This window comes from Diadema antillarum, unplaced genomic scaffold (assembly GCF_040938485.1).
Source record: "Diadema antillarum isolate AM-2024a unplaced genomic scaffold, OU_Dant_1.0 scf00000137, whole genome shotgun sequence".
Taxonomy (NCBI): Eukaryota; Metazoa; Echinodermata; class Echinoidea; order Diadematoida; family Diadematidae; genus Diadema; species Diadema antillarum.
In genome coordinates, this window is record NW_027271026.1 from 973,091 (window position 1) to 992,748 (window position 19,658).

General features: G+C 38.5%; 1 protein-coding gene across 1 annotated transcript in view; it reads right to left on the bottom strand.

Annotated features, from left to right (window-relative positions):
* LOC139721053 (high affinity cAMP-specific and IBMX-insensitive 3',5'-cyclic phosphodiesterase 8B-like) overlaps positions 1-19,658 on the bottom strand; it is an 89,147-nt gene that overhangs the window by 24,585 nt on the left and 44,904 nt on the right. Inside the window, exons 5-7 of the mRNA XM_071632383.1 lie at positions 9,116-9,262; positions 7,190-7,409; positions 1,124-1,212 (exon numbers count right to left, since the gene is read on the bottom strand). Of these exons, the coding sequence (XP_071488484.1) occupies positions 1,124-1,212; positions 7,190-7,409; positions 9,116-9,262 (456 nt within the window). The remainder of the gene's footprint in view (positions 1-1,123; positions 1,213-7,189; positions 7,410-9,115; positions 9,263-19,658) is intronic.

A 19,658-nucleotide genomic window follows, 5' to 3' on the forward strand; every position in this document is an offset into this window, starting at 1 on the left:
ATGGCACATCGAGTCAACAGGTGTCTCAAACCATACCCTCATGATTGCGTTTTGATTCATGACAGTGAGAAATGAACAAAATTCCCTTCCCATGGCAACCAGGAGATGCCTCGCTGCACAGAAATCGTGACACTTGATATTCACGCAATGTTCCCAAAATGTCACAATATGCTAATTTCATGAGTATTTCACCTCATTCTGTTTCAAGGAGCCAGGATACATGGGCATCTGGGTAATTCTCTTCGCCCCCCCCCCCATCCCTTAATACATTTACAACCTCCTTATCATGGAGATCTCCTTCTTTGCATTCATATCATAAGATAGCAAAAAAGATAACATAATCATCACCTTGGTCTTATGTACCCCAATTGCTCCTGATAACAGGTACAACTACAAACCTCTATATAATTCATCGCCTTCGTTAATTCTACCTGAACCAAAATGTGGGAGACAGAGTCACATGAGCTGGAAATATCTTAATAATATCACTCGTTCATATGTTTCATCAATTTTTTATTAAAAATAAAACACTTGGCACATACATGTAGTTTCCTTGGATCAATATTTGTGTTTAAAAAAAAATGATAGCAATGACAGAAAATCAAACAATTTCAAATTGTAACACAAGCAGTTTAATGGACAGAGCACAGGATACAAAAAAAAATGAAAAGTGTTTGCTGATTCATTGTTACAGGAAGACTGCACAAGAAAAAAAAATATATATATACATATACTGTATAAGCTGTTATTTTTGCAAGGGTTACATTTTTTCGAATTTCGTGAATGACCTGTTGGACCACGAATCTATTCCTACACAAAAACGTCATCATGCGCTAGACTAATAGTGCACTTACAATAGCCTCATGAAGAGTCAATTCGCGAAAACAACATCTCGCGAAAATGTCAGTGACCTGCTCATCTGCGAAAATATCTGTACATGAAAATAACTACTTATACAGTATGTAAATGAGAAATCGAAAGGAGTGGTAGGCGTAGCTATAGATTTCAACAGGTTTAATGGCCTCCGAGCTTTCAGCATGTACATGGTACATGCCTTTTATCACACTTTATACATAGATATATTATATATATATATCATATACATCTTATGGAAGAGACTTACCCTCCATAGCCTATGACAGGTGTGATGTGGACCATTTGTGGAATGCTCTCACCATTTCTCTTCTTAGAGTACAGCATACCCTCCCAGGACTGTAGAGAAAGAAGAAAAAAAAAACAAACAAGCTTGATATTAACAGGAGTTCTTTTTTCTTGAAACTTTCTGGCCAAGATTGGCTGAGACACAAAGGAAAAAGAATTTAAAAAGATGATTCAGACAACCTCATTGTACAAATAAATCTATTAATGAGGATTGCCAAAAAACAACAACAAACAAACAAACCAAAATAAAACCAACATATGAAACCTTACCCTGGTGATATTTAAGAACAAGGTATAACAATGGACAGTCTGTATACAATGAAAGTACAGTATCGTATTTCGCATTTTTTCACTTTTCGCTTTTCATCAGAACCTCCTTTCTCTGACCCCTCCCCCATCTTTTGCTCTCACTCTTAGACAAACACAGCGCTATTGTTAACATTTCTTTTATATTCAAGATATATCTCTGTGGTGAGAGTTCTCCCTTCTCTCTATCTCATTATCACCCTTCCTTCTTTCCTTCCAGAGGGTATTTATGTCTCTGTCAATCTGTCCACAGCCTTTTCAATCTCACTTTTCTCCAGACAGGCTATTCCTCTTTGTACCGTATGGTTCATTGAAGAGCAGTAGACTGTCAATAAATCTGGCAGTATGCCAACCACATGACAGGCTTTGTGTCTTTCACAAATGGCAGTTGAATGAGAGACAGACTTGTCAATCACCATAACTGAGCTTTACATTTTCTTTGGTCTTTTGTGACAAGCTACATATAATGCATCTGAAATTGTCTAGTATTCTTACTTATTATTTTGTCTGCACACAGTCACAGTTACGGTAAAGCACAAATTGCACTCCTTTCATATCTGTATTAGATGACATTTGAGGTACAACCCTTTTTTTTCCATTTTCCCATAAAATGTAAATAATGTTTAAAATTATGATTTCCATAAAATAGAGTCTCTTGTTAATAATGCTTGAAATCATGATTTCTATAATTTCATTTACTGGAATCTACAAATGCTTTCAGGAAACTCTGAAGACCTAGAAAAATAGCACTATGTACAAAGTCAAAAGCATAAAGTCTTCAAACAGAACAAATGATATGAATACTACAATGTACTCCCTTGCTTTGTTCTTATATTCATGCAATACTGACTTCATGCTGTTGAGTTTGTTTGTTTTTTAACCTTTTGTGTGTATGTTAAACATTCTAGAAGATCATGCATGATGAAGATTCGATCTTAAAAAGATGAGATGCTTTCTCAAAATGTTGATGAATAATACATCAACATCCTCTTCAGAGAGGCACTTGAATCATTAATTGTGAATAACATACAAAAGTTGTTTTTTAGCCTATCTTGCATTTGCACTTCCACTGTTTGATTGACAGATTCATAGCTTAGTGATAGCCTTAAAGACACCTAAACAAACACACACACACACACACACACACACGGCAGAAGATACTTTGTGTACCAGTAAAAATACATGACACTTAGATTTTCTTTTTTAATCTCTGCAACAAACTTGCTTGTGTAAAATGGAGGAAGGCTACAAGTTTCTTTCTTAAATGAGAAATATTGGCAACAAGAAAAGCACTCTGAGAGCGCAGACCTCCGCCAAACAGTTACAGTACTTTCCATCGATGATCTTGCTCTTCCATAGAGATCAGCGATTTCCACCCCATACGTATGCATCCTGAAAAATCGTCCGATTTCCCAATATAGAAGCCTTTGTTACGTCATAAACCCTCAGCTGCACAGCGCACCTCGCCCTAGCAATAACTAGAGCACGCACTTTAGTGCGCGTATGAAAACCTAAAAAATGTGCTGAACTCCCAAGTTCATTGACCCTACCTGCCAAAATATCGAAAATCTTTCATAAAATCCATAAAAATTTCCAGATCACTACCAAAATCTAATCATCTGTTCCTTGTGTCATTCTCAACCTTTCCTGCAAGTTTCATTCAAATCCGTGCACAACTTTTTGAGTTATTTGCACACCGACAAACAAACTAACAAACAAACCAACAAACCAATGCCGATGAAAACATAACCTCCTCCCTTGGTGGAGGTAATTATGCATGCATGAGTTGCCTTCACACTTGATCAATGAGAAGTCACAGAAATAGAGAGATTAACACCACTCCATCAGTGAAATAGCTATTTTATTATCAGAGCTGAGTATACATGTCATTCCTAAATCTTATTCCTGGAGAGCAGTGTACAGAAAATATCCTAATCTTGTTTACACAGAACATATACTCATCACACTCATATTGTCATCTGTTGATAGGACAAAGGCTCAAATGCTCCAAAACAAAAGTGTACTACTTGGCCAACATACGTGCATCTGTCTGCCTAAATTCAAGCAAAAAGGGGGAGAAATTGACATAACTGACAAAGAATAGAGACAAAGACAATTACAAAAAAGAGAGAAAAAACAGAGAAAAAACAAGGGGGGAGAGAAATGGACATAGCTGACAAAAAAGAACATATACACAGAGACAACAATTGTCACACGCATCTTGCAAGTCACAGGGCGAGAGAAAACAGACTCTTGAGTTTTCAGGGAGATTGGATATGAAGCGTACATAGAGCGTAAAATGCGCATTTCTTGAATGGCTACCCGATGTGATGGTGTACGGGACTATGGCTTTCATCCATGTTAGTATCTGTTTATGAATATTGAATAGCAGTGAAATAACTGGGAATCTGTGTTATTCTATAAAATCATCTTCACAGATCTGCTGTTTTGTTTTGTTTTATTTTCAATTCAGTAAAGCATTGTGAATGCTGGCAAATATGAATGTCAGCGATATGAAAAGACTCCAAAAAGTCGAGCAGCTCGCCCAGTGCTTGGTATACAGAGTAGATCTTCTAGCGCTCCTGTACTAAGGGAGTTACACTGCTTCCCCATCAAAGAGCGTATACATGGATTACATACTAGCCTTTCTTGTTCACAAGTGCATTATGAATACTGCTTGTCAATACCTATCCCACCTAATAACCACTCCTACATGTATAATCTCCAGATATCAACTTTGGTCACAAAATGAAGAAACAATCCTACAAATCCCACAAACAAAAACCAAAGCATTCGAACGCATATGCTGGATCTGTCGTCTGGAATACTCTACCAAAACAACTCCGCCTATGTGTTTCAGAAGAAATGTTTACAAGGTAACTTAAGACTAAACTGTTTGAATTTTAATTATGTTGTCTTTATAACATATGAATGTTGTATGTAAATTGTACAGCGCTTTGCAGGCCCCTGTGAAAGTGTTCAATAAGAAATAGTTATTATCATTATTATTATCATTATCATCATTATTATTATCATTATCATCATTATTATTACTATCATTACTACTATTATCATCATTATTATTATCATTATCATTATCATTATTGTTATTATCATTATCATTATCATTATTGTTATTATCATTATCATTATCATTATTATTATCATTATCATCATTATCATAATCATTGTCATTATCATTATCATTATCATCATTATCATTATTATTATCATCATTAATATTATCATTACCATTATCATTATCATCGTCATTATTATGATTATTATTAATAATACTATTATCATCGTCATCATTGCTCTTTTTATGTGGGATAACCACTGCTGCACGATTTCACATTAAGTCAGGAAGAAATAAAGTTCCTTGACTCGAAAGGTATCGAATCTAGGGTTGTCATACATTGAAATTTCATGTATTATCATTTTGTGCACCTGCAGCAGTTGAAAAAACACCTATATTCCTTAAATACTGTTCAATCACGCCAGAATCATAGGCACTTCCATAGATTAAATGGTGCTAAATCAACTTTACTGTGCACAGTAGTGAATTACGTGTGTATAAACTATGATCGACTACGGTAATTGTAGCCATCTGCTCCTCAGTCACAATAGCATGCCGACTGCTTTTATCTTGTAAATAAATTGGAAATCATATACAGTCACCATCAAGGGAGCTGACACATAAATTACAGAGGTAAATGCTAGTCACTGGCATTTACCACCAAAAATTCCCGTGATTATAAATTTGCGATAAATTATTCATCGCTGCCGACTCAAGTACGCACTTCCACCGAAATACGTCGCCATGTCACACTCGGAGAGCAACCGTTTTACGACTGCCACCCACGCCTGTACTACTCCTGCCTGGTACGTCCAGGCAGATAACAACAGCAGCTGACGTCAGTCATGCTAAGCTGCGGCTGTGGATTTCTGGCTTTGCTCAAGGCCCTACCCCTCCCCCACCCCAACGGAGAAACAAACTATTAGCATGGGAACCCTTAGCCATTCGAGCAGTCATCCCCTCATAATTCTGATCATCATATATGACCTTGCCTCACTACAAAGTATTACATGAACACTCAGAATCGTCCACTGACACACTTTCTCTCGCCCCCCAATGCTAGAAAAAAAATGGCACCATTGTAATTTGTGCCAATGAGAGAAACTAGGAGAGGTAATTTGGCATGTTGTGCTCTCAAGAAACAGGGGGCAACCTGCTCTGCTCATTTACTCTCTTCTGAAGGGGTAAAAGGCAAGTGATTAGTGCAAGGAATGGCATAATCACCCATAATCTGGCATCGGGAACAGCTCAAAATCGAGAACAAAGAAACAGATAAGATCAGCCGTAGATGTTCATTACATCCAATTGTGTTGTGTTTGTGTGCTTGCCCTTGCACATGACTGTATGTGTGTGTGTGTGTGTGTGTGTGTGTGTGTGTATGTGTGTGTGTGTGTGTGTGTGTGTGCATGAGAGCGCACGTGTGTGTTTGTAACTGTACATATGTGTATACATGTAAGTACATTTTATGTGGGTGTGCATGTATTTTTCTGTATTTACTGTATATTTCTTTGGTGAGTGAAGCAGAATGGTGAACGTTTTATCAATCGCCAAGTCCTCCCACACTTGTTGACAATACAACCTGCAATCATGGACATGTTCTCCTTTAAAAGCATTTTATCACTTATCATTAGATCTGGCTGAATCATTTTTTTCTCTGGCATTTGCAATTAGCAAATTGTCGTGGCTGTAGCCTGGGGCGAAATGCACAACAATGAGACCCAATCAGCTCTAATGTCATGTAAAAGTCACTCTGAGATGACCTGGAAAAACAAAATAGCGGAAAAATATATCACGCCTCTTTGACACACAGTAAGTTGCGGCGTGATGGTGTGTCGTCTTCTTGCACTTTGATATACTCAGGGATTTTGCAACTCCAACACCATGCTTCATGACAGTACACACCTTCTATCATTCTTAATCAGTAAAGTATGTAAAAATCTCACATCCTCGATCTTCTCAACATATTCTGCCTTTCCTAGAGAAGAAGATGCAGGCAAGTTGATATTGCTTGCAAATTTTCTGAGTCAAACAATATTTGTGAAATTAACAACATGGTAGAAATACTGCCTCCCACATTACAATTGCCTTTTATATCATCTCCTTTCAATTCCATTAAATTAAATTCAAATTCATTTTTATTTTCTGACAAAAACACATCTCAAGGGTGGGAAATCACTAACTTTTCTCTTGACAAGAGATATTACCTCTTCGTCATTCAGTCAATGTGGTCCTTTTTACAGCAAATTTAACCTAGATTAAAAAACTGTCTAGAATCCAAATTCATGAAATATTACACTCGCCAAAAACCATATATGGCGTAGCCAATGAAAATAGCTTCCCACTTTCTGGAGCAGCTTTAGACAATATCAAATCATGGCAACCTTCTGTTTTGGAGCAAGACACTAGTGTATCAAAGCTTCAATACTGACTTTTATTATTTCATGCTTTTGATCTCAAAATACTCCAAAATGACTCACTATCCTGACAAAATCGCATCAGTCAGACAAGTTTCTTGGATAGAGCCTTTCGATATATTGCAAGCATATTTCAAACCGTAGAAGATGAATTTTGAGCCTTTTTGGGAACTATGTTTTTAACTCTAAAAGAGGTGTGTGGAGGAGGGGGGGTGGTGGTGGCACAAACCTTTGCCTTCTTCAGTTGTGAGTAGATGCCGTCGACGAGCTCTGGTTTGTTTTTGTCGCACCTGGGCATGTCCTCCATCTCTTGGCCAAGGACTTCCTCACTGGTGTAACCTGACAGCCGCTCGTAGGCGGGGTTCATGTACTGGATGGTGCGGTTCTCGCTCGTGATTTGGATGGCTTCCGAACTGCTCTCCAGTGCGGCGAATAATGAGTTGGTGGCTCTGCGAAAAGCAAGCACAAAATCATTCACATTGGTTTGGGCAGGATCTATAATACAAAAATTGATAAATAAACAGCCAAGCATATTATTTGACTACATATGACAGCAGCAGCGCTGGTCACCTGGCAGCAGCGCTGGTCACCTGACTGTAGCGCTGGTCACATGACACCTCCAGGAAAGATTCACCCCGCAAGTGTCTTAACAGACACCATCGCGGGGTAGCCTCAGGTGAATCGCCGCAGGCTACCCCGCATCTACCCTGGTTGATCGCAGGGTAAGATTTCGCAGGAGGCTACCCCATGGCTACCCCCAAGGCTCTCCACTGTGTTGCGTCTTAACAGACACAATCTTCCCCTGGGAACAATCTTCGCCAGAGGCTACCCTGAGGCTACCCTGCATTTTGTGGCCTGCTAGGACGGGGATAAAGAGAACAATATTATGGATATCATAAAGATACCAACCAACATGTCACTGAAGCATTGGACAGACTAAATCCTATTTCCACCTTCAAGTACCCATTGACTTCAAACTTTCTTCCATACTTTATACCATATGAATAATAGATATGAAATGAGGTGAAAGAGGTACATGTCTGATTGATAGATGTTGTCTTCTATGCCATATATTTTGTCCCCTGTATGTAAACTTAAGGCTATAAATAATGTTTAATACATCTAAAAAAAAAGGAGAAACAAAAATCAATGCACAAACACGTACAGCCGAATAACAACACAGAAGAAAAAACAAAATCATGGGGAGAGCACAGTTACTGTATTAATAGAATATGAAAGAACTTTTGTCTTTACATTCACAACCCTCGAGGGCCTCATTCAATAACCTGAAAGTCCATTAAATGAACCACTCTCATTATCACCCCCACTGGATGCAAAGCAGAGTTCATTATGGACATTGGAACAGGTGCGTATCATCATCTTGACATTGACACTAGCCGTTAACCAATCAAAACATAGACATGCATGTTGGTATGCATTGTTAGTTGACAGTTCATTAGCTTCTTTGTCATTTGGCTGACATTTGAACAAGATGGATGAGCATACCACCTACTTATTATTCCACCATAACATTCATTTGTTTCCCCCACCCCATCTCAACCATCCCCCCCCCCCCCCACCAAAAAAAGAAGAAATATGAGACAGAAAAAAAGCATAGTTTGTAAAGTGTGGGGAAAATAACTTGCCATCAGAATCTGTGTGGAAATTGGATTATTTTTTTCTACACATGATTTGTCTGAGAATAAGAACTGGAAATGCACTATATTTTTTTTTCTACACATTATTTGTACAGAAATTGGATTTGTGTGTGTTTTTTTTTTTACATGAGATTTTTTTTATGGATATTGGAGATGAATTTTTCTACATACTAAACAAGTCCAAAATGTACAATTTTCTGATGAGACTCATCATGCTGATATTTCTCTGTTTAAAATTCATCCACTCAAATCTTTTGGTTTGTTTATTTATTTTTTTTTTTCATAATGGAGGCAAAGATTTTCTTTATACCCAAAACAGTATCTAGAGAAGTAATACGATACAGTCTTTCGGGTTTTTTTTCTCTGCTATCTTTAATATGCATAGCAAAATGTGAGATATGTAAATCTGAAGGGTCACTCTGAATGTTATTGTGCTCCTGTCAGCGGGACCGCATCCCTGGAGGCAGCAAAGCAGAGTATCCCAGCAACTGTCTCACCTGAGTTTGAACTGTGATCGGAACTCTCCAAACTCTATCTGCAGCAGCTCGTTGAGGCAGGCTCCCGTGTTGGCATTCTCGGCGTAGCGGCGGTTGAAGCCAGCGTTGATGAGGGGCATGATCGAAGGTTCGTCCTTGTCCAGTGGACTGCAGGACAAAGACAACATGAGATGGGTGAGAAAACAAAATACTTCACATATTGAGGTATGCATATTAATCACAGTGTCAAATTATACATTGCCTCCACTCATAGATGGGCTAACAGTACCAAGGATAATTTGCAGTCATTATTTCTTGGCTGTCATTCTGAATTCATGCAGATTGAATGCCTTTTGTCTTCCATCCTAAAAAAAAGAAAGAAGTTTCAAAAATATAAATCATAAAATACCATTATCACATTATACAATATGAGTCTTTTCACTCTTTTTTTTTTTAAATCGGTACATTAAAGGTAACATTGTATTCACTTTCCTCTTCCACAAAATGTTCCTGTCTAACCTCAACTGCATACACATTGCATGATACATTTCTTTTTAAAAGTAGGCAAAGTTGTTATTTGAATAATTTTTTTTCTCACTCAATTTTTTACGCTTCAAAAACAAACAATGCAAGCTACATAATGTATATCTAACGACTTTAAAAAAAAGCAAACTATATATCAAATGCATAAAGAGTGAGATAATTCATTTCCGGGCTAAATGAATGGAACATAACACTTTGTTTCTTCTTCTGTGCAAAAATTAAACTGGAAATAATTCTGCATCACAGATTGCAGATCTATCCACTTGTCTTTATAGACATGCACACACTCACCATACCTACTGACTATTACAGTCAAAAAGCATGGGTGTGGGATACCAGCCCATACCAGGAAAAGAGATGCACACTTCATTTGTGTGTGTGAGTGACTGTGTATGTGTGTGTGCGTGTGTGTGTGCGTGTGTGTGTGTGTGAGTGTGTGCCTGCATGTGTGTGTGTGTTTGTGTATGTTTTATTGTTATTAAAGCTAATAGTGCACAAACTCAGCTAGAATCTCATCTTACCTATTATTATGGACAAGAAAAAAAAAAGACTTTAAACAAAAACAAAGAGAAGACACGCTTCCATGAAAGAAATAATATACCGGAGTGAGGATTTGGGTTGCATACACTGAAACTCGAGATATTATGTTCGTGGCACATGAAAGAATGCAGCACCAAGCCATTACATTTAATACTACCCTCACATGTCTGTTCTATGAGGCCCATGCCTACCAATACCACGCCATGCACTTCTGATGTAGAGAAACAGACAGACAGACAGACAGACAGTTATAGCATAGGTATGCAAGTGGCAAATCATGTTAGCTGGGAGTATTTACCATTTTGTTTGTTATTTTTTATGGTGTTTACAGACTATAGCAATTCAATTGCTAGTTTGCAGTCATGTGATATACCTCAATCTCCTTTCATGATATCTAATTACTCCTAGTCACATTAGTTACCCGTAGACCTTTCATTCACAGCAAAAAAAAAGCTGCACAATCTTGACCTTTTGTCATTGACGGTTAGATTCTGACCTCTTTTGCACAAAGGAAATATTCACCCATTTATTATTAACCTGTTCAGGAGGGACCGATTTTGCTACAACACGCATTTCCCGTAGACGCTTGCCCGAGAGTATACTCGGGACTCGTCTTCAGTAGGTTAATGTGTAAATCAATACCACATCACATTCCAAAATTACTTTCTTAGCTGAAGCAGCAACAACTATCTTTAATATTGTAAAAGTGGTTTCTTTTGCGTACAGATACTTTCGCGGTTTCCATCGATGCCGACTTTTTCGCGTGTGTTTAAATTCGCGGTCGGCAAAATCTGTGAATTCACAGTTGGCAAAAACTGTTTTATTTTGCACATGAAAACCCAAACTATAATCCAATTATTCCTTTATTTATTAAATAGAAATTAGAATTAAAGGCAGGCTTTCCTGAAATCCCGTCTCTCGAGTACTTTATAACATGCTGGTACCATAAAACCTAATAGGTCCATGCTTGTACCTACATTGCACGGTGTCGCTGTGTGTGTGTGCTGAGCATCAATAGGCCTACACTCAATGCGTGGAATCTCCGTGTGTGCATGTGCGCAATAGCATTGTAACAAGCGGCGAGTTCAAAACATTTTCGCGTGATGTTAAATTCGCGGTTCGACCTCAAAGCGCGAAAAGCGCGAAAATAAAACCACCGCGAAAGAAACCACTTTTACAGTAGCCAAAATTGAGCAAACTTTGAGTTAGAGGCTTGACCTTTTCCTGTTGTTTCATGCAACTCCTTTCCCTCCCACAAAGTCATATTACTACTGAACATTTCTGGCCCGCGTTTTAGCTAGAAAATGACACTCTGGGGGGCATTTCATGAAGCAGTTTGGTCGGATATTTTTCTGACAAACTGTTACAAGCTACTGAAATCCCTGCATCTGATTGGCTGAGAGCAAATTTGTCCGACAACTTTGTCAGACAAAATGCTTCATGAAATGCCCCCCAAACTTCACTAGGGTTTGATTCATTTTTATTTAAACTTGAAGCCATTTTGTAACAGATGGAGTTTGCACATCTACACTTCAAGTGGTAAAACTGTTAGGCCTAGTATCAATTATACTATTAACAAATAACCATGATATAATAATAACAATAAATGTGCCAAATACATGAAGATCAGGGAGAGATCAAGAAGAGGCACTATGCCCTTGTCTTAGATTTCTAACATCACTTTGCAATGAATTTATCAATGGCATAATTTGTCAATTTGTGAATCAATTTGTTTGCTAATACTTCATTGCTTTCTTCCTATTCATTTCATACTCTATGCAATTCACCCATCCATGGCATAGTTCTTCTGCAAAACTGATCAACTTGTTCACAGCACAATTTCTGGCAGCCCCGCCTGAATCATAGTGTTTGTACCAGTAGTTGACATATGTACAATGTACGTACAACTGTAGGCAGTCATCAAACATAATGAACCTGCCATTATGACCTGCGTGCTAACACACACACACTGACACACACACACACACACACACACACACACACACACACACACACACACACACATACAATGCATATAAATACTCGTAAACGTATTAGTAGCTGGAAATCATACAGAAAGGTATCAAGAACACCTGCATGTAAATATGTGGCACTGTACAACAGCGACTCACAGGTACACTGTAGGCCATGCTTTTTATCAGCACTAACGAGAAAATCTAGAAAAGACATTGTGTACAAAGCTGCAGCTTGGAAAATACAAAAGTGCCATAGATAATATAAGATATCACAACGTTACTTTTAAATAATTGTACCGTCTTGGCCATAGGTGACTGAATAATGACATTTTGTGAGTCATTAGCATCCAAACTGCCCACAGCCACCCTTGCAGGGATCAAAACCTTGTCAACAACATTGTGGGGTTCTGAGGGCTAAAAAGGTGTATTTCTGATTGAAAAAACAAACAAACAAACAGTATTTTTGCCTATCTTGCAATAGACACATGTAGTAATACCGTATGTCCCCCCCCCCCAAAAAAAAAAAAAAAAAAAAATTACAATGGTACCCTCTGCAATGATAACTTTAAAAATAGTGAATCAATCCAAACACAATTTCAGGGTATGAAACTATAACTCATTACCCACATCTTACAGAAAAAAACATTCAATTTGCTTCAGCGGTCAAAGAGAAATGAGGATTTTTGTAGAGCATATCAGGAATCCCTTCCCTCCAAGTTCTGTCTATTGTGTTTACTCATTAATATGCAGTTCCAAGAGCATCCAAGTGCTAAACTTATGACATGCTTTACAACAATCCACATTTCTCTGTGACCGCTTAACCAAATTGAATGGGGTTTTTTGTAAAATAGAGCTAAGATGTTATATTTTAAGACCCTGAAGTAGCATTTAGATGGTTTAATCATATTGAGTGTTATCAATGCAAAAATCCGTTTGTAATTTTTTTTTGACATACTGTACAATTAGGGGAAAACAGTATTTTCCATAAAACCTGCAGTATATTTGGCAAAAGAAAAAAAAAAGGGTAATATATTAGTACACCTGTACTGCAAAAAAAAAAATAAATACATAAAAAATAAATAAAAGTTGGTTGACATAAGCCTATCTGCCAATGCGAGCATGTGTGTATTTGTGGGTTGTGGGTGTGTGGAAATTTTTGTGATTTTTGAATTGTTAAATACCAGACCTGTATCACCCTTCTCTGCACTTTAATATCCAATAACAGAGAGAAATTTATGTCTTCTTTCTGTGGGTAGCGGCACACAATCCAAGCCTGGTGCCTTAGGATGAGCATTGTTGAGACAATGTTTAAAGGGATGGTACAGTTTCAGTTGAGATGGGCTTCAGGTTTCCAATGCTTTTTTATGATTATTTTTTTTTTAATAACGAGAAACCAGTTATGAAATATGAAATAGCATATAATTCTAAAAGGAATTCAAAGTTTATTTGATGAAAAACGGTTTTGAAATGGCCGGGACAGCCCAATCAAAGCAATCTTAATTAAAAGATGGGACCCATCTTTTATTAGGATTGCTTTGCTTTATTTGATTTTGGTTATCTCAGCCATTTCAAAACCGATTTTCATCAAATAAAGTTTGAATTCCTCTTAGGATTGTATGCTCTTTAACATAATTTCATAAAGTGGTTTCTAAGTATCTTCCGAAAAGTTTTAAACTGAATCCTCACCTCAACCAATACTATACCATCCCTTTAACTCAGACTTGTTGTTTTGCATGCTGAACACTTTGGAAGTGTAAGCTGAAATTTAAGAAGGTGCTAAATAAGCACTTGCCCGATTTCCCAGGGCAATTGAAAAATCAAAGTGGGACTAGTGTTTGGAATTACCCAATTAGGCAAGCAAAAAAATAAAATAAACTTGAAGCCACCTTTTTTCACTTATTCTGCCCTATAAACCCATGAAGTCAACCATGCAGAAGCCCAAAGATAATGACAGCTTAGTGATGCAACGCACATTTGATCAACTTTCCAACACTTGCATGAAGAAGCCCCAATGCAACGCAACACCATCACCCAATCAAAAATATTATGGTTTTCATTACATTTGTTATATAATCAGAAAGAACTGCACAAAAATATGTCAATTTGAAAGAGAAGCAGGGCCTTAAGATTTCTAAAATATGTTGTCAATTCAAGAATGAAGTGCATATCAAGTGTATACACAACAAGCTTTGAAAGATTCTGGAATAGAAACAATTATATCATGGACAACAAAGGACTCAAAGGGATTTTACATTTTCTTTTTTTACTCTATATGGAAACAACAATGAATAAAAAAAAAGAGAGAGAGAGATGAAAATACGAAGCTACAGCACAAACTGCAAAGTGGAGCTTCTGTGGCTCTAGACTGTGGTTAAAGACTCAAAGTGATGTGCCTATTGACCTCCTACCTTGCTACGAGGATCATTCATTATCATTCTAACCTCAGTTCACATTCTTTATCATTCTAACCTCAATTCACATTCTTTGCGGCAATCCTGTCAGCAGCACTCATTTTCAAAGCACTGTGGATATTTCCTGGAAAAAAAAATATCCAACATTATGTGCAGCCTGGATTATGGATGGATGAATCTCGTACACAGGCATCACTTGATTCCATTCCAATGTCTCCACAAAAATATTCTGGGACAGAGAAGATGTTTTTCTTCACGATAAGTCAGAGGGAGCCCCCGGCATGTGCAGTACAATCTGCTGGTCAGAGCAGTCGGGTACTCCAATCCCTACCTAATCTAATCAAAAGAATGCTTAGTGCAGTGCTCACCTGTTAATCGGGAACTGCTTTTACAGCGGGAACCCCGCTTAAGTGCAACAAAACTTGATGTAACAAATTTTTCATGTGCTATTTCCACCACTTAATCGGAACTGTGAACCGCTTTATTGGAACAAATCTGGCTGAAACACTACTATTGTCCTTCATTACCCACGCCGATGAAAATCGGCAGGGGGTTATGTAAAGGGTTCCGTATGTTTGTTTGTTTGTTTGTTTGTTTTTTCGTTTGTTTGTTTGTTTGTTTGTTTGTTTGTGTACAAGATAACAAGAGAACGGGTAAACGGATTTGCACGAAATGTTCAGGGGCTGTTTGGATAATGGCAGGAAAGAATCGATTAGATTTTGGTGATAATCGGTTGACCCTTGCAAATTCTGAGTGACCTTGAAGTTTTGACCCCATGGTATAGTGACCACTCCGAAAATTTCCCGTTTCTCACTTTGCGATTTTCCGCTACCATACGAAAACATAAACTCCCAAACGATCCGACTTCGCTGCTCAAATGTTCGTAAGAATTCCGAAATTTACGTTTAGGCCTATTTGAGGGACTATGTCCTTCTAGATTTATGAAAGTTCGTTCTCCGTCGTCACAAACTGGCCCGTATTTTGATGATTTTTCAAATTAACATTGATTGTTTTTTTCGTTGGAGGAGCATTTGCTCGGTCGCAGTCACACTGCACGATATGCGCGCTCAATGTCAATGCGTGTGCAAGGCCGCTGAAAATGCATCGCGCTCTACACTGTCGGTGCAAAATTGCATCGGGGACGTTGCGGCGCTCGTTGGTGACCTAATACTGGTGCAGTGGACATTTGCATTCAACCCTTGCATTGAATAATGCCCGTGGACACTAATCATTTCATAGGGGTAATTGCCTAGGGGGTACGTACATTTTGTTTTTCTTTTGCACTTTTGTGGATACCATCAAAGATCGTACACTCGTACGACTTTTGATATCATCACACTCTTGGCTTGCTATAATCAAAATATCCCGCAAGAAAACGGCGTATTTCTCAATTTTTAGCGCTGTTTCGGCGACCTGTCGCGTAGACAATACTCTTAAAACTGGACTTAATTCTCGCGCGCTTGGAAAAGTTCCGATTCTGCACTTTTGACGGTAGAATTTGGGATTTTCGATGGATTTTTGGAGGAGACTAAAGGACTTTCCTGTTGTGAAATGATGTGATTTGCTTGTGATGTGACTGTAGAACCAAAGATCGTACACTTCAGTGTACGATCTTTGGTAGAAATCACTGGCTGGTGATAAAGCACACTGGCAATTAAGTGACCGAATTCTGGTAGATGACCGAATGCACATTATGTTTACCCCGACTTTGTACAAGGCGTGGGTCTGCCGCCTTTGACGGCCCCTCTCTAGTTAATGTCTAAAAAGAATAAGCCAATCCTTAGAAATAATTGCACAGATGTCATTTCCGCACCACAAAGGTTAATTTCTAACTAGTTTCCGATGGATTATGGCATCAGTGTCGGGCAGTAAGACATAGCACAGAGGTGGTCATCTATCAAGCGTCGTCAGCTTCTACTCATGCACTTACACTCGCTTACCACCCCTTCAGTGTGATACGGAGAATTCCCTTTCCCGCATGTGGCCCATACTCTTCATGTTTGCGCATAGTATGCATGCAGTGTGTGTATGTTCGTGTGTGGCAGCAGAACAAGGGGGGTATGAATGTGAGAAAAATGTGTTTGTACAATCATTACAATCAGTGTCGCCGTAACATGCATGTAATTTAGACAGCTTGTTGGAAGTTGGCATAGCTGCCTCTTTCTCTGCATTGATAGGGTCATAGGCATCGTGACTGATTATGTACTTAGAACTCTAAAAAGCGTTATTTTGAGGATCAAATGTATTGGAGGTATGTTCAGATGATGCATTTTCCAAAATTATGAGACTGCTGTGTCTTTCCTTATTGCAACTTTGCATCTGCGTGTCATAGCACATCTGTAATTGTTGCTGTGGTTATCGTTGGGTTTAATAACTGTGCATGATTTAGTGTACTGCCCACATACTGGGCTTCATGATGTGTGGTTTGCATGGCCAGTACCAGCCACCGCTTAAGCAGGAGCACCACTTAAACGGGAGAAAAACGTGTCTCCCGACCCCTCCCGATTAAGCGGTGAGCACTGTACCACTCATCAGCCTGTTAAGAACTTCCAAGTCACAGCATTTCACAATTTCCTTTTTTTTTTTGGGGGGGGGGGGGGAGACACAAAATGAACACTTTCCTTGTTCTTTACACACACAAAAAACAAGGTGAGGCAGTTTGATCTACACATCAACTCCCGCCATTGTGCACTTCCTTGAATCTTGGGCATGAAAGTTTGTGCAGGAGACAAGAAATACAACTTTTGATGAGTGCTCACACTGACATCACCAAACAGAGGTACACATAATATGCAGCGTGATGATTGATGCAGCAATTTTCCCTGCACCCATCAGGAACAGTGCCAGTAATTGAGCCAACAATCATTTTTTTATAACAGAAAAAAGAACAGAAGGAAGAAATAGAGAAATAAATGTCACGAGACTGACAGTTTAATTACAGAGCAATCTTTGGGATCTGTGACAACATCTCGGGGATGTAAGGCACTAACAGCCTCTGCCCCAGGTCAATGTGGTGTGCTCATTTTGACTTTCATTGAGCGATATTGCTCTGCCCGTGCACATAAACACATTTACGGGGAAAAAGTATTCACACATAATGCTCTCTGATATTCATGAGTGACAAGCTGGTCTGTCTTCTTGTTGTATGTCATCCGATACGCAAATCAAAAAAAAGAAAAGAAAAAAGAAAGAGAAATACAGATCTCTATCTCACAGAAAGATATTGAAAAAGTGAAAGCAAAACATTGATGTATATAACACTTTACTATTCTGACACTGCAGCTTCATAAATGAAACTCTTTGGTGTTTCAACAGGCAGAGTATTTTTTACCATTTGATGAGGAAATTAAAATTATCTTTTTACAAACCATATTTTAAGGTGATATCTATAAGGGAATGACAGATGAAGTATAAATGGATACTCTGCATAAAGAAGATCCCTCTCAACCGCCCCCCCCCCCTTTGAAAACAAAAACAAGAACAAAAACAGAGAAAAATTGAGTTTGGAAATGCCCACTGACAAGTCTTGCACACTTGGAAACACACTAACATTGGATACACGTACACTATACCACAAGATCGTTGTTATGCATGTATCATGCCGGGTACTCTCAGCACCACTTCTCTGGCCAACAGCAAACAAACCTGCGTTGTCATGGAAGCACATCTATCAGGACAGATGAGATGCCTGCTAAAAGCAGCACTCATGCAAACCACACACTATTACCTCTCATGACATCTACAATGTACAAACAAAATTTCCTTCCAGTTGTTTGATTCAACATGGTCCATCAGTGGCAGATCCAGGCCGGGGGGCACACGGGGCACGCGCCCCCTCTTTATTTTTTGGTTAAACCAAAAGAAATAAAAAGAAAAAATGAGGGGGCACGTGTGCCTCTCCCTTTCATGTTGTTAAGGCGCCCCCGCTTTACAGAATTCCTGGATCTGCTCCAGGGTACCGTTTCATGAAAGTTATCAGCACTGACAAGTTGTCAGTCTCTGACAATCACCATAGTAACAGTCAGCGACCAGAGCATCCCAGCCAATCAAAACCAAGGATTTTGCTGAAATTGTCAGCGCTGACTAAATTGATGAAACGCCCCCCTGGTCCATCCAATGTACATGTACCTTTGTACACCAACTCTCATTCAGTACTGCTGGAAACATTATTTTTTTCCCAATAATTCTTTTTTTCTTCGTTATCAACTTCGGAAAGTGAAACGCTGGTTGCTGTTTGGCTTTCATTCCCATTCTGATTGCTGGAGGAGAGAGACAGGACAATAGTTTCCTCTCCTCCCTCCTACTGTTCACTGGGTTGATTCGAGGATGAAATGATTGACACGTTTAATGCACAAAAAGTTCTTCACTGACGGCAGCCAGACAAAGGCTCCCAGGTTCTGATGATTCCTAGCTCTTCTGAATGCACACACAGACTTTAATATTTCTCTATGTAATGCCAACTAAATTGCATGGATTTGTAGCAGTTTAAATACTCCCCTCCCCCCCCCCAAAAAAAAAAAAAAAATCACTAAGATTTTGCAATTACACACTTCTGTTTGACATTCATGCAGAAACTGCAATATTAATATCCAAAATATGACCAAAAAAAAAAAATAATGACTGATCTAGCACACTGTCTTTTATAATTCCTAGTCTGCGCTTCATCACTAAATCTGCCATGCCTGAGAAAAAAAACATTCATATTGCACTGTCCAATGATTTGTTTGGTCAACTACAGCTTTGATTGAAATTTGATTAACATCACATCTCTTCTCACAAAATGAGCTTCTACTGTATTTTCTGACAAAAAAAAAAGGCTGAACACGTTAACATCTCATGATGATAGTGATCAGTACGTACTGCGTGTCAAAGACGTGCCATTCACATCAAGCACTGAAGACAACCCATTACACCCCACTAGTATGGAGTTTCCTGCATGATTTCATAAAACTTTCATTCAAATTCATTAACATGCAATCATGTCAGAGTGATTCTCCTCGCTCACCTTTTCACTTGGTTTAAATTCACTACCAAGAACTTTCCATGTAAATGATGATTAATTTCGATATCATAGTAGTGACAGATTCATTCTAT